At 41.6% G+C, this 17769-nt stretch overlaps 1 protein-coding gene across 1 annotated transcript in view; it reads right to left on the reverse strand.

The window, feature by feature from the left end:
• The window catches only part of IL20RB (interleukin 20 receptor subunit beta), a 317689-nt gene that overhangs the window by 135330 nt on the left and 164590 nt on the right, over positions 1–17769 (reverse strand). Inside the window, exon 3 of the mRNA XM_033957874.1 lies at positions 3852–4042. Within this exon, the coding sequence (XP_033813765.1) occupies positions 3852–4042 (191 nt within the window). The remainder of the gene's footprint in view (positions 1–3851; positions 4043–17769) is intronic.

Here is a 17769-nt window from a genome sequence, read left to right on the forward strand (position 1 = left end):
AATCGCCTGCCTCCCACCTTCTTATCTCCCACATCTGGACTTGTCATGCCAGCTCTTCTTCGATTATCATAACAATGTGACATCATGTCTATAATACTTTTAAAAAGATATTTTAATATACAGTTTATTGAAAATGAGCCACAACTGCATACAGGATCAATGCAAAACCTTATCAAACATAAGTGTTAAGTTTACATGGCTGTGTCATGACCAGAGACAGCACAGCACAGAATTAGGTAGAATTTGTAAAGCTAAAAGTTAGACGGCTTATTTTGTTTAGAGAGCTTTTTAATAGAGTAGAACACTTCTCATTCCTAATCATTTAAGTATAAATTAGATGAAATGTATAGAGGTGATATGTTAACATCTTTCCTTTCGTGCACACTCAATGTGATTGCTGTATAAGAACATAAGAACTGCCATCTCCGGATCAAACCTTCGGTCCATCCAATCCAGCGATCCGACGCTATGCCAGTTGTACACCTGGTATAAATTTAGTCACCCATATCCCTCTATGCCTCTCATAAGGAGATATGCATCTAGTTTGCTTTTAAATCCTAGAACTATTTACCATTAATAAAACAGGGAAACAGGTCTCCTGAAGTAATAGCATGAGAATAATCTTTTCCAGGAGGTATAAATTCCCAATCCCCAAATGCACTCCATTATCACCAATAATGAAGGGGTTCAAAGACCTCACAGGGGAGCGTGGTATATGTTCCCACTCCTATATTTTTTACTATGTAAATGTAATATATACTTATTGAGCGAGGGGTCAAAGCACTGGCGGTGAACAGACACTGAAGTTTCCTCCATACACTGTCCATTTTAAGTATATTACAACGTTTCCCCTTCATGGGGAACAGTAACTTTGCATTTAGAGAGAAGTACTCCATCATGACTGATTGAGACCCAGGGGTCAAAGCACTGGCGTTGAACAGGCACTGGAATTTCATCCACTCCCTATCAATTTCTACAATGTTCCTGTGCTTACCCTTGCAGTCATAATATCTCTGTTGACAAATAGTTTTTTTTAAGCATTAACAGTTCTTCATATACTTCTGACACTACATGCATTTATTTCTTCAGATGACAGTGAGGATAGGGAACAATACTTTCTCATTGAACAAGAAGTACTCTGTTAAACTCTGTCTTTTCAATTTCCAACTGCTTATAATGCTCTTTGTCATTGCAGATATATTAGCATCCACCTCCTCTCGCACCCTATCCTCTGTTTCAACCCCACCTCCCCATTCAAAGCCCCACCCGGTGTCCCACCTGTTCTACCACTGCTCCACCCGTGATTTTGGGACCAACCCCTCACCACCAACCACCCCTATTGCAGCGACCACTATTGTGGCTCACGCTGCACACACACACTTTAGAGTGAAAGCATTGGCATTGAATTGGCACTGGAGTTTCCTCCACTCCCTGTCCATTTTTCTAATGTTCCTGTGCTTGCCCTTGATGGGGAACAATACTTTCTCATTGAAAGAGAAGTACTCTATATGTGTATATGTACTATATTTATGTATGTATCTATGTATATAATCTTTTACATCCTCCAGTTCAAATACTGAAGCTAAAGCTCAAGGCTTAACTATTTTATACCTAAAGCATACAGAATACTTCTCTTTCTGTGAATTTAGGCTTTCGCCCTCATCAACAACCTATTTTTTGACCATGTAATTGTCTTTTCAATTTCAAACTCCTTATAATGCTTTTTATCATTCAATGTTATTATTCACTATTCCCGTCATGTTTACTTGTGTTCAATAATACTTACATTGCATTTAACTTTGCCCTGGGGGACCTATTTTGTCCATTCTATATGTTCACTATATTATGCTTTGTTAAATAACACAGTTAACCAGGAATAAATACATTATAATACAACTACTGAGTCCAGAATTTATTTTATTTTAACCTCAAAAACTCCAATGAGATAATGAACTTCTAATGACTTATAATGACTGAGGTTGCCATTCAACAAATTAGTTATTATTCTCTTTTAACATATTAAGACGCTTATTGTAAGTTTGAAAATGAATAAAGATTTTAAAAAACAAAAAAAAAGATAATGACCTTCATAAACACTTTAAACATATTCTGTCATGTAAAGATTATTAAGCAAATGTAATTAGCCATTAGTTTTACCACATTTTGAGAATTCATACAACAAACATATCCTGCACAACAAATACAAATAAATGATTACTTAGAAATAATGAAACTTAGAATAATGAAAATAACATAACTTACTGAATGTTACACACCTCTAGTAGGAGGCCTGGTTACATTAGCCTGGTTACATTAGCATTTGACTATGAACTGGGAGACAGATGGATGGATCAGATTAGCTTGGATCAGATGAATAGACACTGCAGGCATCAGACTAGGGGCATCAGAACAAAATATGGAAAGAACAATATGTCTTCCATCCATTTGACTATGAACCCATTGAAAACACCCACTATGCCCATTTACCTTCCACTATAACAGGTCTCACAGTCCCCAATGAATATGAGATCTATGTGCATGCACTGCTTTCAATACACCTGGGTCAATTGCGCACTGATACTGTGGTGTGCAAATGCATTTTTTATCACTATAATAATTTACTTTAATATAATAATATAATAATTTAATTTAATCATTTAATCATTTAATCATTACAACAAGCTCACTTGCCGACGCTCACTTGTCTTGCGCTCAGTTGTCTTGCGCTCACTTGCCGGCACTCAGATGTCTCTCGCTCATTTGTCTCTCGCTCACTTGTCTTGTGCTCGGTTGTCTTCACGCTCAGTTGTCTTCACGCTCAGTTGGCTCTTACTCAGTTGTCTTGCGCTCACTTTCTAGCGCTCAGATGACTCTCGCTCAGTTGTCTCACGCTCAGTTGTCTTGCGCTCACTTGCCGGCGCTCACATGTCTTGCACTCAGTTGTCCCGCTCGTTCTTGTTACAGAAAGTGATTTGCGCTCAATTGTCTTGCGCTCAAATGTCTTGCACTCGGTTGTCTTCACACTCAGATTCCTTGACGCTCAGTTGTCTTCACGCTCATTTGACTTGCGCTCACTTGTCTTGCGCTAACTTGTCCACGCCTCTTTGGCCGCGCGCTGTTGTCTTGCGCGCAATTCACTATGAACCCTTGCTGACATTAAATATCTTCTGCAATTTTGATGCCCATTCTCCCAATCTCACCAGGTCCTCTTGCAATTTTGAGTTGTGAGTTGCTAGGGTAGGACAGAGGCAGAAAAAATATTGTGCCCAACCAGTTTGGGCTCAGGCCTACCCAAACAGCTATCTGGCTATGCCACTGCTATTATCTGGGACTTGCATAAAAGAAGATCTGCCTCCTTCTGATATCTACTCCCAACAACCCCAAGGAAACAAAGCAAGACCCACTCTATTGCTGTTCTAGGAGTGGGAGTGTGGGTAAGTGGAGGGAGGATGATCTTATAGGGGATCTTGCTTTGCTTACAGAAGTGGTGATGGGTGGATAGGAGGGGGTCTTGCTGTGCTACCAGTGGGAGGTGAGATCACTAGGAGTTCTAAATGTACCATGGGGGTTGTGATGGCAGAAGGTATGGTACAATAGCACTGCTGCTGCTGAATATCCCCAGTTAGCCCTAGACAAGCAATATAAGTGGTCTCTCTGGGCTATTTAATTCACTTCAAATATCTACTCCAAATTTTATGCAGTAGAATTCTAGAAAGTTTACCTGGCAGAAACATACTGAAATTATTTGATGACATAAAAGGCCGACAATATTGCTCTGATGTACAATGACACTGAAACCAAAGATTATAACATGAAGAGTAGATAAGGGTATGCAGAAATGAACCTCTTACTTGTAATCCGATTAAAAGGTTGATCCAGCGCAGTCCAATCTGACCTCTGTGTACCCCAGTCTGCTCTGACCCTTAGATTGTATAAAACATTGGCTGCGATCTCATGGGTTACATCACACCAGTTAACGGAAATAGACCAGCACTTACTGATATTGAACCAACTTTGGTTCCAGTGAATCTTTTCGAACTCCCTAAGAATGAAAGAAATAACAATTACAGTAGAAATGTGGAAGACCCATTGGCATTTGATCAGGGATAATAATAATAATAATAACAATTTATATACCGCAGTACCGTGAAGTTCTATGCGGTTTACAAAAGATTAAAAGACGTTACAAGTTGTTTGAGATTAAAGAGGTGAGGGAAAGTGGATAGTAGGTCATCAGAATCTTATTGAGAAAACAGAGAGTACGGGTCAGCTGTCTAGATATTTCAGGAACAGCGATGGACAAAGCGATGGGACCAGATGGGATCCATCCCAGGATACTAAGGGAGCTCAGAGAGGTTCTGGCGAGTCCTATTAAAGACTTGTTCAACAAATCTCTGGAGACGGGAGTGATTCCTGGGGATTGGAGGAGAGCGGATGTGGTCCCTATTCATAAAAGTGATCACAGGGATGAAGCAGGAAACTACAGGCCGGTGAGCCTCACTTCAGTTGTTGGAAAAATAATGGAAGTTTTGTTGAAAGAAAGGATAGTGTACTTCCTTGAATCTAATGGGTTACAGGATCCGAGGCAACATGGCTTTACAAAAGATAAATCGTGCCAAATGAACCTGATTGAATTTTTTGATTGGGTGACCAGAGAGCTGGATCGAGGACATATGCTAGATGTAATTTACTTGGATTTCAGCAAAGCCTTTGATACAGTTCCTCATAGGAGGCTGTTGGAACAAACTTGAAGGGCTGAAGTTAGGACCCAAAGTGGTGAACTGGGTCAGAAACTGGCTGTTGGACAGACGCCAGAGGGTGGTGGTTAATGGAAGTCACTCGAAGGAAGGAAAGGTGAGTAGTGGAGTCCCTCAGGGATCAGTGCTGGGGCCAATCCTGTTCAATATGTTTGTGAGTGACATTGCTGAAGGGTTAGAAGGAAAAGTGTGCCTTTTTGCAGATGATACCAAGATTTGTAACAGAGTAGACATCGAAGAGGGAGTGGAAAATATGAAAAAGGATCTGTAAAAGTTAGAGGAATGGTCTAATGCCTGGCAACTAAAATTCAATGCAAAGAAATGCAGAGTAATGCATTTTGGGATTAATAATAGGAAGGAACCGTATATGCTGGGAGGAGAGAAGCTGAAATGCATGGACGGGGAGAGGGACCTTGGGGTGATAGTGTCCGAAGATCTAAAGGTGAAAAAACAGTGTGATAAGGCAGTGGTTGCTGCCAGAAGGATGCTGGGCTGTATAAAGATAGGCGTAGTCAGTAGAAGGAAGAAGGTGTTGATGCCCCTGGTCATTGGTAAGGTCCCACTTGGAGTATTGTGTTCAATTTTGGAGACCATATCTGGCGAAGGACGTAAGAAGACTTGAGGCGGTCCAGAGGAGGGCAACGAAAATGATAGGAGGCTTGCACCAGAAGACGTATGAGGAGAGACTGGAAGCCCTGAATATATATACCCTAGAGGAAAGGAGAGACAGGGGAGATATGATTCAGACGTTCAGATACTTGAAGGGTACTAACGTAGAACAAAATCTTTTTCAGAGAAAGGAAAATGGTAAAACCAGAGGACATAATTTGAGGTTGAGGGGTGGTAGATTCAAAGGCAATGTTAGGAAATTCTACTTTACGGAGAGGGTAGTGGATGCCTGGAATGCGCTCCTGAGAGAGGTGGTGGAGAGTAAAACTGTGACTGAGTTCAAAGAAGCGTGGGATGAACACAGAGGATTTAAAATCAGAAAATAATATTAAATATTGAACTAAGGCCAGTACTGGGCAGACTTGCACGGTCTGTGTCTGTATATGGCCGTTTAGTGGAGGATGTGCTGGGGAGGGCTTCAATGGCTGGGAGGGTGTAGATGGGCTGGAGCAAGTCTTAACAGAGATTTCGGTAGTTGGAACCCAAGAACAGTACAGGATAAAGCTTTGGATTCTTGCCCAGAAATAGCTAAGAAGAAAAAATTAAAAATTTAAATTGAATCAGGTTGGGCAGACTGGATGGACCATTTGGGTCTTTATCTGCCATCATCTACTATGTTATTATGTTATTATGTTATATATTTTTAGGTGCTTCCTGAATCCCTTATAAGTAGTGGACGAAAGCAATTGTTCTAGGTCTTTACCCCATAGTGCTGCCTGATATAGGGTCATTATTATAATCTAGGACTTGCACCACCAGCTTGAAAAAAAATGTGTACCAGGCACTACTACTTTGATCCTGTCAATACCTTACAGCCACACAAATGCAAAATAAGGTAAAGGGAATGGGAACTTGTATACCACCTTTTTGTTGTTTTGGCATTTCAAAGCTGACATTCAAAGCAGTGGGCACTGTTGGATTAAGTGACTTTCCTAGGGTCAAAAGGAGCAGCACCGGGATTTGACCTTTCAACCTCTGGGTGCAGAGGCAGCAGCTCAGCCAGTGAGCTACAGCCCTTCCTCCAGTACTTCAAAACTGATTCATATCAAACATGTGTAAAAAATTTAATCTGCAGGAAGTACTACTTTTCTTCAAAGCTGAGGTGATGGAGCAGGGATGAGGGATTTAGATTTGTTAGGAACTGGGCAATGTTCTGGGAAAGGGTGAGCCTATTCTGAAAAGACAGACTCCACCTTAACTGGGATGGAACCAAGCTGCTGGCATTAACATGTAAAAAGGAAATAGAGCAGCTTTTAAATTAAGATGGGGAAAGCCAACAGTCATCCAAGAGCAGATTGGTGTGGAGTATCTTTGAAACAAGACATTAAGGTAATCCCAATGGAAAGATTAGGTTCTTATCTTGCTAATCTTCATTCTTGTTAACAGGAATGGTAGTCTTGTCCATCGAGTTAAACCTCCATTAGCTGTAAGGTTTGTAATGAGCCCACTGATTGTTTTCATACTCCACTTCCCATCACTCTTAAATGAACTTCACCCCTCAGTTGGTACCAAAGCTTTTACTGAGTTCTAGAGTGCAAACATAAGAGAGGGGTGTGGGGAAACTCCCCAAAACTACATAAGACAGTTCTGCTCTAAATGCAAACATTATAGAACAATGCTAGTTAACCACAATTGACAAAACCAAGTAGTAATAAAAAAGGAACCACCTACCTATGTTCCATCTGCACCAGTAGTTCTGTAGCTCTTATGTGTGAATTCTTCATTCCTTACCCTACTAGCCAGGTGATAGAAACAAGATATCTCACTAAGCAGGCATGTCTGAAACAGAAAGCAGTATACATCTGACAGGGCAGATGTCAAGATTACCATTTCTGTTTACAAGAAAGAAGATTAGCAAGGTAAGAATCTAATCTTTCCTTCTTGTGCAACAGGACTGGTAACCTTGACCATCAGGATGTATCAGAGCAGTCCCTAGTTCCTAGGGTGGGACAGATGAGCCTGCTGCCGGTACTGAGGACCCAAAAGCTGTATCCAGCCTGGCTGCTACATCCATCCTGTAAAACTTAGTGAACATGTGAAGATTGGACCAAGTGGCCTCTCTGCAAGTGAGACTGCTTTAGACTCTGCACAAGAGCATCCTCTTGGGCAGAGTCTAGAGCAGTCTCACTTTGCAGAGATTTGCAGAGTGGCCACTTGGTCCAATCTTCACATGTTCACTAACTTTTACAGGATGGATGTAGCAGCCAGGCTGGATACAGCTTTTGGGTCTTCAGTACCAGCAGCAGTCTCATCTGTCCCACCCTAGGAACTGGGAACTGCTCCGATACATCCTGATGGTCTAGGTTACCAGTCCTATTGCACAAGAAGGAAAGATTAAACACTGTGAATAAAGTACGCCTTCACCGCCATTGAAGACTGCTTTCCACTTCTAATATAGGCAAACGATATGACCATTCTAATCCACCTGGATATAATTGCTTTAGATGCCAGTCTCCCCCAATGTGCTACATTCATAAGTATGAAGAGGTGATCAGACAGCTAGAACTCATTGGTCACCTCCAAGTGATAAATCACATATCCATAACTTTCAACACACTCTCTGTTTTCTTCACTCCTGTAGGTGTGAAGGCTGGGAGTCTCAACTCCTGGTTCACGTGAAAACTGGACATGACCTTCGGTAGAAAGAAGAGGCTCAACAAATTGAGATGCTAGCCTCTGAGATGCGAAGAAAGAGTTCCCTTCAGGACAGCACTACAGCTCTGACACCCTTCTTGCTGACTTCACAGTCACTAAGAAGACTGCATTAACCATCAGATCTATCAGAGACACCTCCTCAAAGGATCATACGGGTCCTTCACAAGTACCCACAGGACCAGATTAAGGTTCTAAGACGGAAAAGGTTGTCACACTGGAGAGCAAAAATCTAGAAACATCCAGTTGGGACACCAGTGAGCGATTTGCTGGCCTATGCTTGCAGTCTACCACACTAGCCATTAAATTGTTCAGGCCCTTGCCAAAAAGCAACTGTCCTTGAAAGGGGAGTTTGCTCAGGATCGCCTTGGAGGCTGAGTCTCCCATCCATTGCCTGATCCAGAGCATTCTACAGGTGGAGATGAGATAAGCTAAGACCTTGCTCAAGACCCTAAAAAGGTCATGCAGAGCATCTGCAACATAATAAACTCCCTCTAAGAGATACTGGGGTTAGCATTGCTTTGTGGATCCAGAGCATGCATTAGCCAAAAATGACATTCTCGGGCAATATAAGATAACAATGCTGCCACTTTCAGTCCACAGCAGCCACGAATTGTCTTTTAAAGACAAAATCTATTCTGTGGTCCTTTGCGTCCTTGAGGACTATACCCTTTACACTAGGGAATGAAGTGTGCTTCGTAATCTGTGCCACCAGCAAATCCACTTTAGGTGTTGCAAACCATAGTTTAAATTCAGCATCTATCAGATAGAGCTTAGCCATGGACTTAGCTACCCCTAAGGATCCCTTAAGAACATTCCAATGATCTGTTAACATCTTAGTAATCTCTGGATGTGAGAAAAAACAGGTATTCTGTTCTTTGGTGATGCTCATGAGCAAGCACTGAGCCATGGAGACTTGAGGCAGCTCCAACTTTAGCTCATGGAGTGCCTCCACAATCAAACCCGATAGGCCTGAGGGTTTGAATAACCATCACCACAATAGCGATTCTGGCACCTAAAATGGCCCATGGAAGAAAAACGGCAACACAAAAAAATGTAGGGATGGGATTTTGGGAGCTGGGGAACCTGATCCTTCAGCTTGGAAACCTTCCAAAATAACTTTTAAGGACCCTCCCCCTGATTTTCCCCATAGGCTGCAATGGCCTTATTCACTGTGACATGCTTCTGTACTGGAGCTGCATAGATAAACCTCAGATCAGAGGTGAGAAAAGATTTCTGCCTCAGACAAGCCTGGAGTCGAATAGGTGGCTTGCTTCTTCAATTTGCCGTCTAGTCCCTGACATGGAACTGGACTTCAGACCCCCACTGGAGCCATGTGACATCATGGGGGAGAAACAGAGTTGGCCCCAATCCTGGATAAACCACCACAGGACCCACTCAATCTGCACGCAAGCCCACTGCAGATGGAACCTGGGGTAAGTCACTCAAGCCCACTACAGACAAACCTGGGGCAAGATTGCTCCCAAGGGTATGAACCCTGAGCTTTGAGAAATACTGATGCAGACTGACCACAAAGGAATCATGTGAGGCATGTGCCTGTGAGCTACAGACCTCAGCCCTGAGGGTCTGTATCTTCTCACAGCCAGAGATGCCCTGGGGTGACCAGGATCCTCTGCAGCACCAAAAGCCTCCAACCGGATATTAAAGAATCCAAATAATAAAGATTACACTCGAACAGAACAGACAGGCTCTTTACCCCTCGCTTGTAGAGATTAAAACTAAGGAGGCTGGAGCTTTTCCCATTAGGTGGAACATGAAAACAACCCTCTCTACAACCCTCACAACTAATGGGGGTTTAACCCGATGGTCAAGACTACCAGTTTTGTTTACAAGAAAGAGGTTTCAATAATGGTGAAAGAAAGTCAAAGTGTTTAAGACGAAAACAGAGTAAAGGATGTGAATTATCCCTGCCAATTTCTTAGCAGTCTGTAAATGCAATGAAAAAACACAATTTGAAGTGTCTGTATAAAAATGCTGGAAGCCTCTTAAAAAATAAGATGGGAGAGTTAAGAGTATAACTCATAGCACTAAATATAGAGTTAGATATTATAGGCATCTCAGAGACTTGATGGAAGGACAAATCAATGCGATACTATGTTACTCAATGATAGAGTACACTTCCCCCTCCGTATTCACAAATTCCATATCTACAGATTTGCTTATTCGCGGTTTTAAATAAAAAAAATACATTTTGATTTTTCAGGCTACTAAGCCCCCCCTTAAGCCTTACCTGGTGGTCTAGTGGGTTTTCGTGGCAGGAGAGATCTTCCCACACTCCTGCCCTGTGCAGATCGCTCACAGGAAATCAGGAAATGGCTCGAGAGACTACGGGAGCTCAAGGCAGCCATTTCCTGTGAGCGATCTGCACGGGGCAGGAGCGTAGGAAGATCGCTCCTGCCCCAAAAACCTGCTAGACCACCAAGTAAGGCTTAAAGGGGGCTTTCAGGGCTTAAAATAGCCAGGGGAAGCGGGAATTAGGGGCAGAACTAGCCCAAATATTATTCACGGTTTTTTAATATTCGCGGGCAGGCTCTGCCCCAAACCCCCGCGAATACGGAGGGGAAAGTGTAGATCAAATTGGGGGGGGGGGGAGTTGGGCTATATCTTAAAGAGGGAATTGGATCAAAGAAAATAAAACAGCAGCGTGGAATCCATATGTATAGAAATTCTATTTGTGGAAGGAAGATATATACTACTGCCCCCAGGAGAAAAAATGAACAGACAGATGAAGAAATGTTTACAGAGATTAGGAAAGCTGGCAAATTGGGCAAGAGAATAATAATAATGGGTGATTTCAATCACTGTAATCCTATAACAAATTGAGGCGCACACTCATAACCATAAACAACAAAACTTATATGTGCTCAGGCTATATGATAAGGATCCTAGAGCCACTAAACCAGAAGAAAGAGGGCTAAAAAGTGTCATCACTGATTACTATACTCAATTGAGAAAAAGAAAAAAAAATCTTTAAATCAGAAAACAAATTTCTAAGTGGAGAAAAGACCTCAGTTTGTCTTCATGGGTCTGCAAAACTCCACTTGCTTCTATCAATGTCTTTTTCCCTTTCTTTCTTTTTCTTTTCTTTTTTAAATACTTTTATCTTCTTAGAAATACTTCAATCTGTCAGTTTTACCAATTAAATTGCCACTCTCCGACATTTAACTTAGGCTCTAGTTTCCATTCTCACAGAACAAAATTGAAATGTTGGCGTTAACAATGTATCAATAATGTAGCAGTAACTATATGTCAACAACGTAAAGCAAAAGCAAAAACACTTAGGGCTCCTTTTATCAAGGTGCAGTTGTCAGTTAACGTGCAGAATACCGCACGTTCAACTGCCTGCCGCGCTAGTCGCTAACGCCTCCATTGACGAGGCATTAGTTTTTTGGTGTGCCGCAGTGGTTAGCACATGATGAAATGTCCGACGCGCTAACCCCTATAGCGCACCTTGATAAAAGGAGCCCTTAGATGCAGTGCTGGATCATTGAAGCCTCGATTCAATGGCTTGCTGTAAAGACCTTCTCATTTCTATCAGCATAATTCCTGTCCAGAGTCCATGCAGTTAGCATCAAACAAGGAAAACCCTGTTCACCAAAATTGGCTGAGTCACAGGTTTCACATACTTTTTGCTGTGTCCTTTCTCCTGCTCTATGTTGACAGCTTTACATGCACTGCTTCTTGCCCATTCCCTTCAAAAGTGGCACTCAGGAATCACAATGCCGAGAACAGAGCCACTCCTTAAATTTCAAGCTACACCCATTTCATCCCCCTTAGCCAATCAGTTGTAGGAGCATTCTTTATTAGCCAATTAACAGAAAGACCATGAAAAAAGTAAACAATTCTATCTTCCTTTTTAACTTCAATTATTTTTATTGAATATAAGGAAATACAATAAAAAGCAGAAATAAAATAAAATCATTTATACAAATATCAAAGGTCAGATTTATATATAGATAATTTAACTTCTAATCCAATACATAAATCTACAAATCAAACTATATGGCTTAACTCCAAGATTCGAATCGGCAAATTTAAGATTGTCTGGAAGAAATGGATAATAGCAGGAATACGTACTCTTGAAGATGTAATGTCCAATGGTAAACTGCTTGATTTTTCACAGTTGCAACAAAAATTTGGCTTGAATAAATCACAAAGTTATAAATGGCTGCAACTGAAGCAGGCCATTCAGGTGGGGTTTCCTGAATGGAAAAATCTTAATAATCAATATAGTTTAGAATTCCTATGCTTCCAAGTGGACTTTCTGGGACACCAGGCCACACAGTGGTACAAATTAATATCTGGATTGTTGAATAAAAAAACAAGGACTGGTCTTAGAGTCATTTGGAGCATTGAGATTAAGCACGAAATTATGGCATCTCAATGGCCACGTATTTGGTCTTGGAGGATGAGATGTACAATGTCAGCATCTATGAAGCAAACGTGGTTTTTCTTACTACATAGAGCTTTCTGGACCCCTGTTCATTTAAAAAAATTAGATAGCTCTAAATCTGATAGATGCTGGCATTGCCGTCTTGAAGCAGGCACTTTAGATCACTTGTTATTCTTTTGTCCATATATACTAGAATTTTGGAAATCAATTTGGAACCAAATTAATTGCCTTTTAGAAAATCATGTGGCATTATCATATGACACAGTATTATTTGGCATGGAAATGAGGGCAAAGAAACAAATTTCCTCTAATAATAATAAATTATTGCTCATTTTATTTTTTTGTAATTTAATATTTATTGATTTTTAATAATTGACAATAATTACAAGTCAATAAGCAAACATACACTATACATTGAAATTAAATCAAATTCCAAACTACTTAAAGAAAATCAAACTATACAAAGCATTGTTAGTATACAATATCAGAGACGAAGTTGAAGAAAAAAACTGAGATAAGGCAATCAGGAAACTAAATAAAAGACAAAATAAGAGGCGATTTGACTGCTCTTGAACAATCTGCATAGAGCTAACTTGAAAACAAAGGAGCTCATGATGACTCTCTATCAGAAATAATCTAAGTTTATTTCTGATTATTGCTCATTTTAACAGGGGTTGCCATTCAACAGATCACGTACAACTGGAAAAACTGGAATAGACTCAGTTACTGTTTCTGGTGGAACTCTGTGTGCCACATATATAAAATGGAAAGGACTAGCTGTCTAAAAAGGAAATTATAGCAAATTTCAGGATGTTTGGAGGCCATTGATAGATTATTGCAAAGATTAAAAAATATTCTTCTCTGATTATAATATATGACATATGAGGGAGGGGGGGAGGGAAAATTTGATTATTAAAGAAATAGATCATTATATATATATATATATATATATATATAAAATGAGGGGGGTTACAATATTTTAGGATGATATGACCAAATGTAAGAATTCAAGTGTTTTTAAATGTTCAATTGTTAAACATCATTTACTGTACTTGATTTTAAGATATGAAATGAATAAAGATTTTTAAAAAAAGATCAGATTTAAACAATTGCAAAACTACCAATCTCTATCCTACCATCCCATGTCCCATCCCTACCCACCCAATTTCCAAAGTAATAAATATGTAAATATAATAATTGAAAAATAAATACCCAAATAAGTAAATAAATAAATATATCTATTTATATTTCCTTCCAGAACTGAATAAAAATAATAATAATAATAATAATAAATTATCAAATTAAGGCTTTCCTAAAAGAACACGACCGCGAGCAGCTGCAGTCAATGTTTCTAAAAATGGCTTCCAAATATCAAGCAAAATCCTACCTTTCTTCGTATCCCAGTCAGAAACAGACATAGCCTCCATTAGCACTAAAAATAACATTCGTGCTCTCCAATGTCCATAATTTGGTCCCAGATAAAATCAACCCAGATAAAATCAACCTTTTCAAAAACTCTTTAAACACTTTAAGCCCTGAATGTTGTATATCAAAAACCCAAAATAGGCTATAACTATTATAATGCCATTTAACATGCCACATGTTACTAACCTTAAAGAAAATCTCTGTCCATAAATTACAAATCAAAGGGCATTCCCAAAACATATGCGATAATGTCGCTTTAGGATGATTACATTTGAAGCAAGAACCTACAGAGACAATTGTCGCTCTATAGGCTCTCCAAGGAGCCATATACATATGACAAAGAAATTTATAAGCCATCTCAAAATAAGAAATGTCAGGTATAAGTCCATGTAATAAAGATAAAAAAATCTTTTGAGATGAGCATCCTGTAAATTGATCTTCAATTCAGAAACCAATCTTGAGCTACTTTGTCATAATCCATACTTGGAGAAAATTCTAGCATGGAGCGTCTGAAATATTTTAAAGGTACTATTAATTGGGTCTCTAACCAAAGCAACTCTGACAAAGTGTCTACGAGGAGCTATCAAGACTCAAGGTGAACAAAGCTATGGGATCGGACAAACTACCCCAGGGTGCTCAGGGAGTTGAGTGACATCCTGGCGGAACCGTTATCCGCGCTCTTCGATGTTTCCCTAAGTACAGGAAGAGTCCCGTTGGATTGGAAAATGGCTAACATCATTCCACTCCACAAAAAGGGATGCAGGACGGAGGCTGAGAATCATAGACCAGTGAGTCTCACATCGATAGTGAGTAAACTTATAGAAACACTAATCAAACGCCAATTGGATACGATCCTGAACGAAGAGAATCTACGAGATCCCCATCAACATGGTTTTACGAAGGGAAGGTCCTGCCAATCAAATCTGATCAGCTTCTTTGACTGGGTAACAAGAAAGCTGGATATAGGGGAGTCCCTGGACGTCGTGTACTTGGACTTCAGTTTGATAGTGTCCCACACCGCAGGTTATTGAGCAAGATGGGTTCGATGGGACTGGGTGAAACATTAACCGCATGGGTTAGGGACTGGCTTAGAGGTAGACTTCAGAGGGTAGTGGTAAACGGTACCCTCTCCGATACGACGGAGGTGATCAGCGGAGTGCCGCAGGGCTCGATCTTGGGCCCGATCCTATTTAACATCTTTGTAAGAGACTTGGCTGAGGGGCTTCGAGGTAAAATTACATTATTCGCCGATGACGCCAAACTATGCAACATGGTAGGCAACCGCACAACAGATGAAAGCACAGTGCCCGACAAAAGCTCAATGTCTGACAGTATGACGCAGGACCTACTCCTGCTGGAGCATTGGTCAAAGACTTGGCAACTAAGTTTCAATGCCAAAAAATGCAAGATCATGCACCGTGGCGTCAAAAATCCATGCAGGACATGCACCCTAAATGGTGAGATCCTAGCAAGGACTGTAGCAGAACGTGACTTCGGTGTGATCATTAGCGAAGACATGAAGACTGCCAATCAAGTGGAGAAAGCTTCATCCAGGGCTAGACAAATCATAAGAACATAAGAAATGCCCTCACCGAATCAGACCTTTGGTCCATCCAGTCCAGTGACCCGCACATGTGGAGGCCAATCTAGGTGTTCCTTGATGGAGACCTAGGTGTTCCCTTATGATGACCATATTTAGCCGTATCCCTCAATGTGATTTGCAAGGAGGTGTGCATCCAACTTGAATCATGGGCTGCATCCATAGAAGTTTCATCAGCCGTAAGCCCGAGGTCATAATGCCATTGTACAGATCAATGGTGAGACCCCCATCTGGAATACTGTGTACAATTTTGGAGGCCGCATTATCAAAAAGATGTGCGGAGAGTTGAGTCAGTTCAGCGAATGGCCACCAGGATGGTCTCAGGACTCAAGGATCTCCCGTATGAGGAACGACTGGGTAAGTTGCAGCTGTACTCACTCGAGGAACGCAGAGAGAGGGGAGACATGATCGAGACGTTCAAATATGTCACAGGCCGTATCGAGGTGGAAGAGGATCTCTTTTTCCTTAAAGGACCCATGGCAACAAGAGGGCATCCGTTGAAAATCAGGGGTGGGAAATTTCATGGTGACACCAGAAAATATTTCTTCACCGAAAGGGTGGTTGATCGCTGGAATAATCTTCCACAACAGGTAATTGAGGCAAGCAGCGTGCCAGATTTTAAGAAGAGATGGGATTGGCATATGGGATCTCTTCATGGAGTGTGGGCAGACTAGATGGGCCGTGGCCCTTTTCTGCCGTCATGTTCTATGTGTCTTTGTTTATTCATTTTTAAAACTTTCAACAAGTGTAACATAAGATACAATCATTTTATACTTTAATATCACTTATATACCATCAAAGTTTAACTCACATCAAATATCTCTCCCCCTTATACCCAACAATTATACTTAAGCAAAATAAATCATAAAGTATTCCCTCCCCCCTCCCCCCCCACCCTGGATGTGTATGAACAAAGGGAAAAGCACAGTTACTTACCGTAACAGGTGTTATCCAGGGACAGCAGGCATATATTCTCACATGTGGGTGATGTCATCTACGGAGCCCCGATGCGGACAGCTTTTTCAAGCAAACTTGATTGAAGATTTAAGTTTGCTTTGCTTCTCCACGCATGCGTGCCTTCCTGCTCCACTAGAGGGCGCATCCCTCCTCGTGGTCTCCAGTTCATCTAACCAGCAAAGAAGGAGGCGGGCGGGTTGTGAGAATATATGCCTGCTGTCCCTGGATAACACCTGTTACGGTAAGTAACTGTGCTTTATCCCAGGACAAGCAGGCATGATATTCTCACATGTGGGTGACCTCCAAGCTAACTGAAAAGGGATGGAGGGAAGTTGGCAATTTAAGCAAATAGATTACGCAATACCGATTGGCCAAAATGGCCATCGTTCCTGGACAATGTATCCAGGCAGTAGTGGGAGGTGAAAGTATGAACCGAAGACCAGTGGCAGCCTTGCAGATTTCCTCAATGGGTGTGGACCGGAGGAAAGCTACGGAGGCTGCCATCGCTCGGACCTTATGTCCCGTTACTCGACCATGCAGTGCGAGACCAGCCTGAGCATAGCAAAAAGAAATACAAGCAGCCAACCAGTTGGACAAGGTGCGCTTGGAAACTGGGCGACCCAGCCGATTAGGGTCGAAGGACAAAAACAATTGTGGGACTGTCCGGTGAGACTGAGTGCGTTGGAGGTAAAAGGCCAACACTCTCTTACAGTCAAGCATGTGCAGCGCCGTCTCTCCGGGGTGAGAGTGGGGCTTGGGGAAAAATACTGGCAAAACAATGGACTGGTTGAGATGAAAATCAGACACCACTTTAGGCAAGAACTTAGGGTGAGTGCAGAGGACCACCTTGTCATGATGGAATACAGTGAAAGGTGGGTCCGCCACCAGAGCCTGTAGCTCACTAACCCGCCGAGCGGAAGTGAGTGCAAGCAGGAAGATCACCTTCCAAGTGAGGAATTTCAGATGGCATTTGTCTAACGGCTCAAATGGAGGTTTCATGAGTTGAGCCAGAACCACATTAAGGTCCCAAACCACCGGGGGAGGTTTGAGAGGAGGGTGGACATTCAAAAAACCTTTCATGAAACGAGAAACTAAGGGATGGAGTGAAAGGGCTTTTCCTTCCAGGGGTTGATGAAAGGCAGCAATCGCACTAAGATGTACCCGAATGGAGTTGGTCTTCAGGCCGGAGTGAGATAGATGAAGCAAATACTCCAGGACCAAGGAGACGGGGACCGACACCGGGTCCTGGCTGTGCGAGGAGCACCAGGACAAGAATCTGGTCCACTTTTGGGAAT

The sequence above is a fragment of the Geotrypetes seraphini genome, chromosome 9 (assembly GCF_902459505.1).
Source record: "Geotrypetes seraphini chromosome 9, aGeoSer1.1, whole genome shotgun sequence".
In the NCBI taxonomy this organism is placed as follows: domain Eukaryota; kingdom Metazoa; phylum Chordata; class Amphibia; order Gymnophiona; family Dermophiidae; genus Geotrypetes; species Geotrypetes seraphini.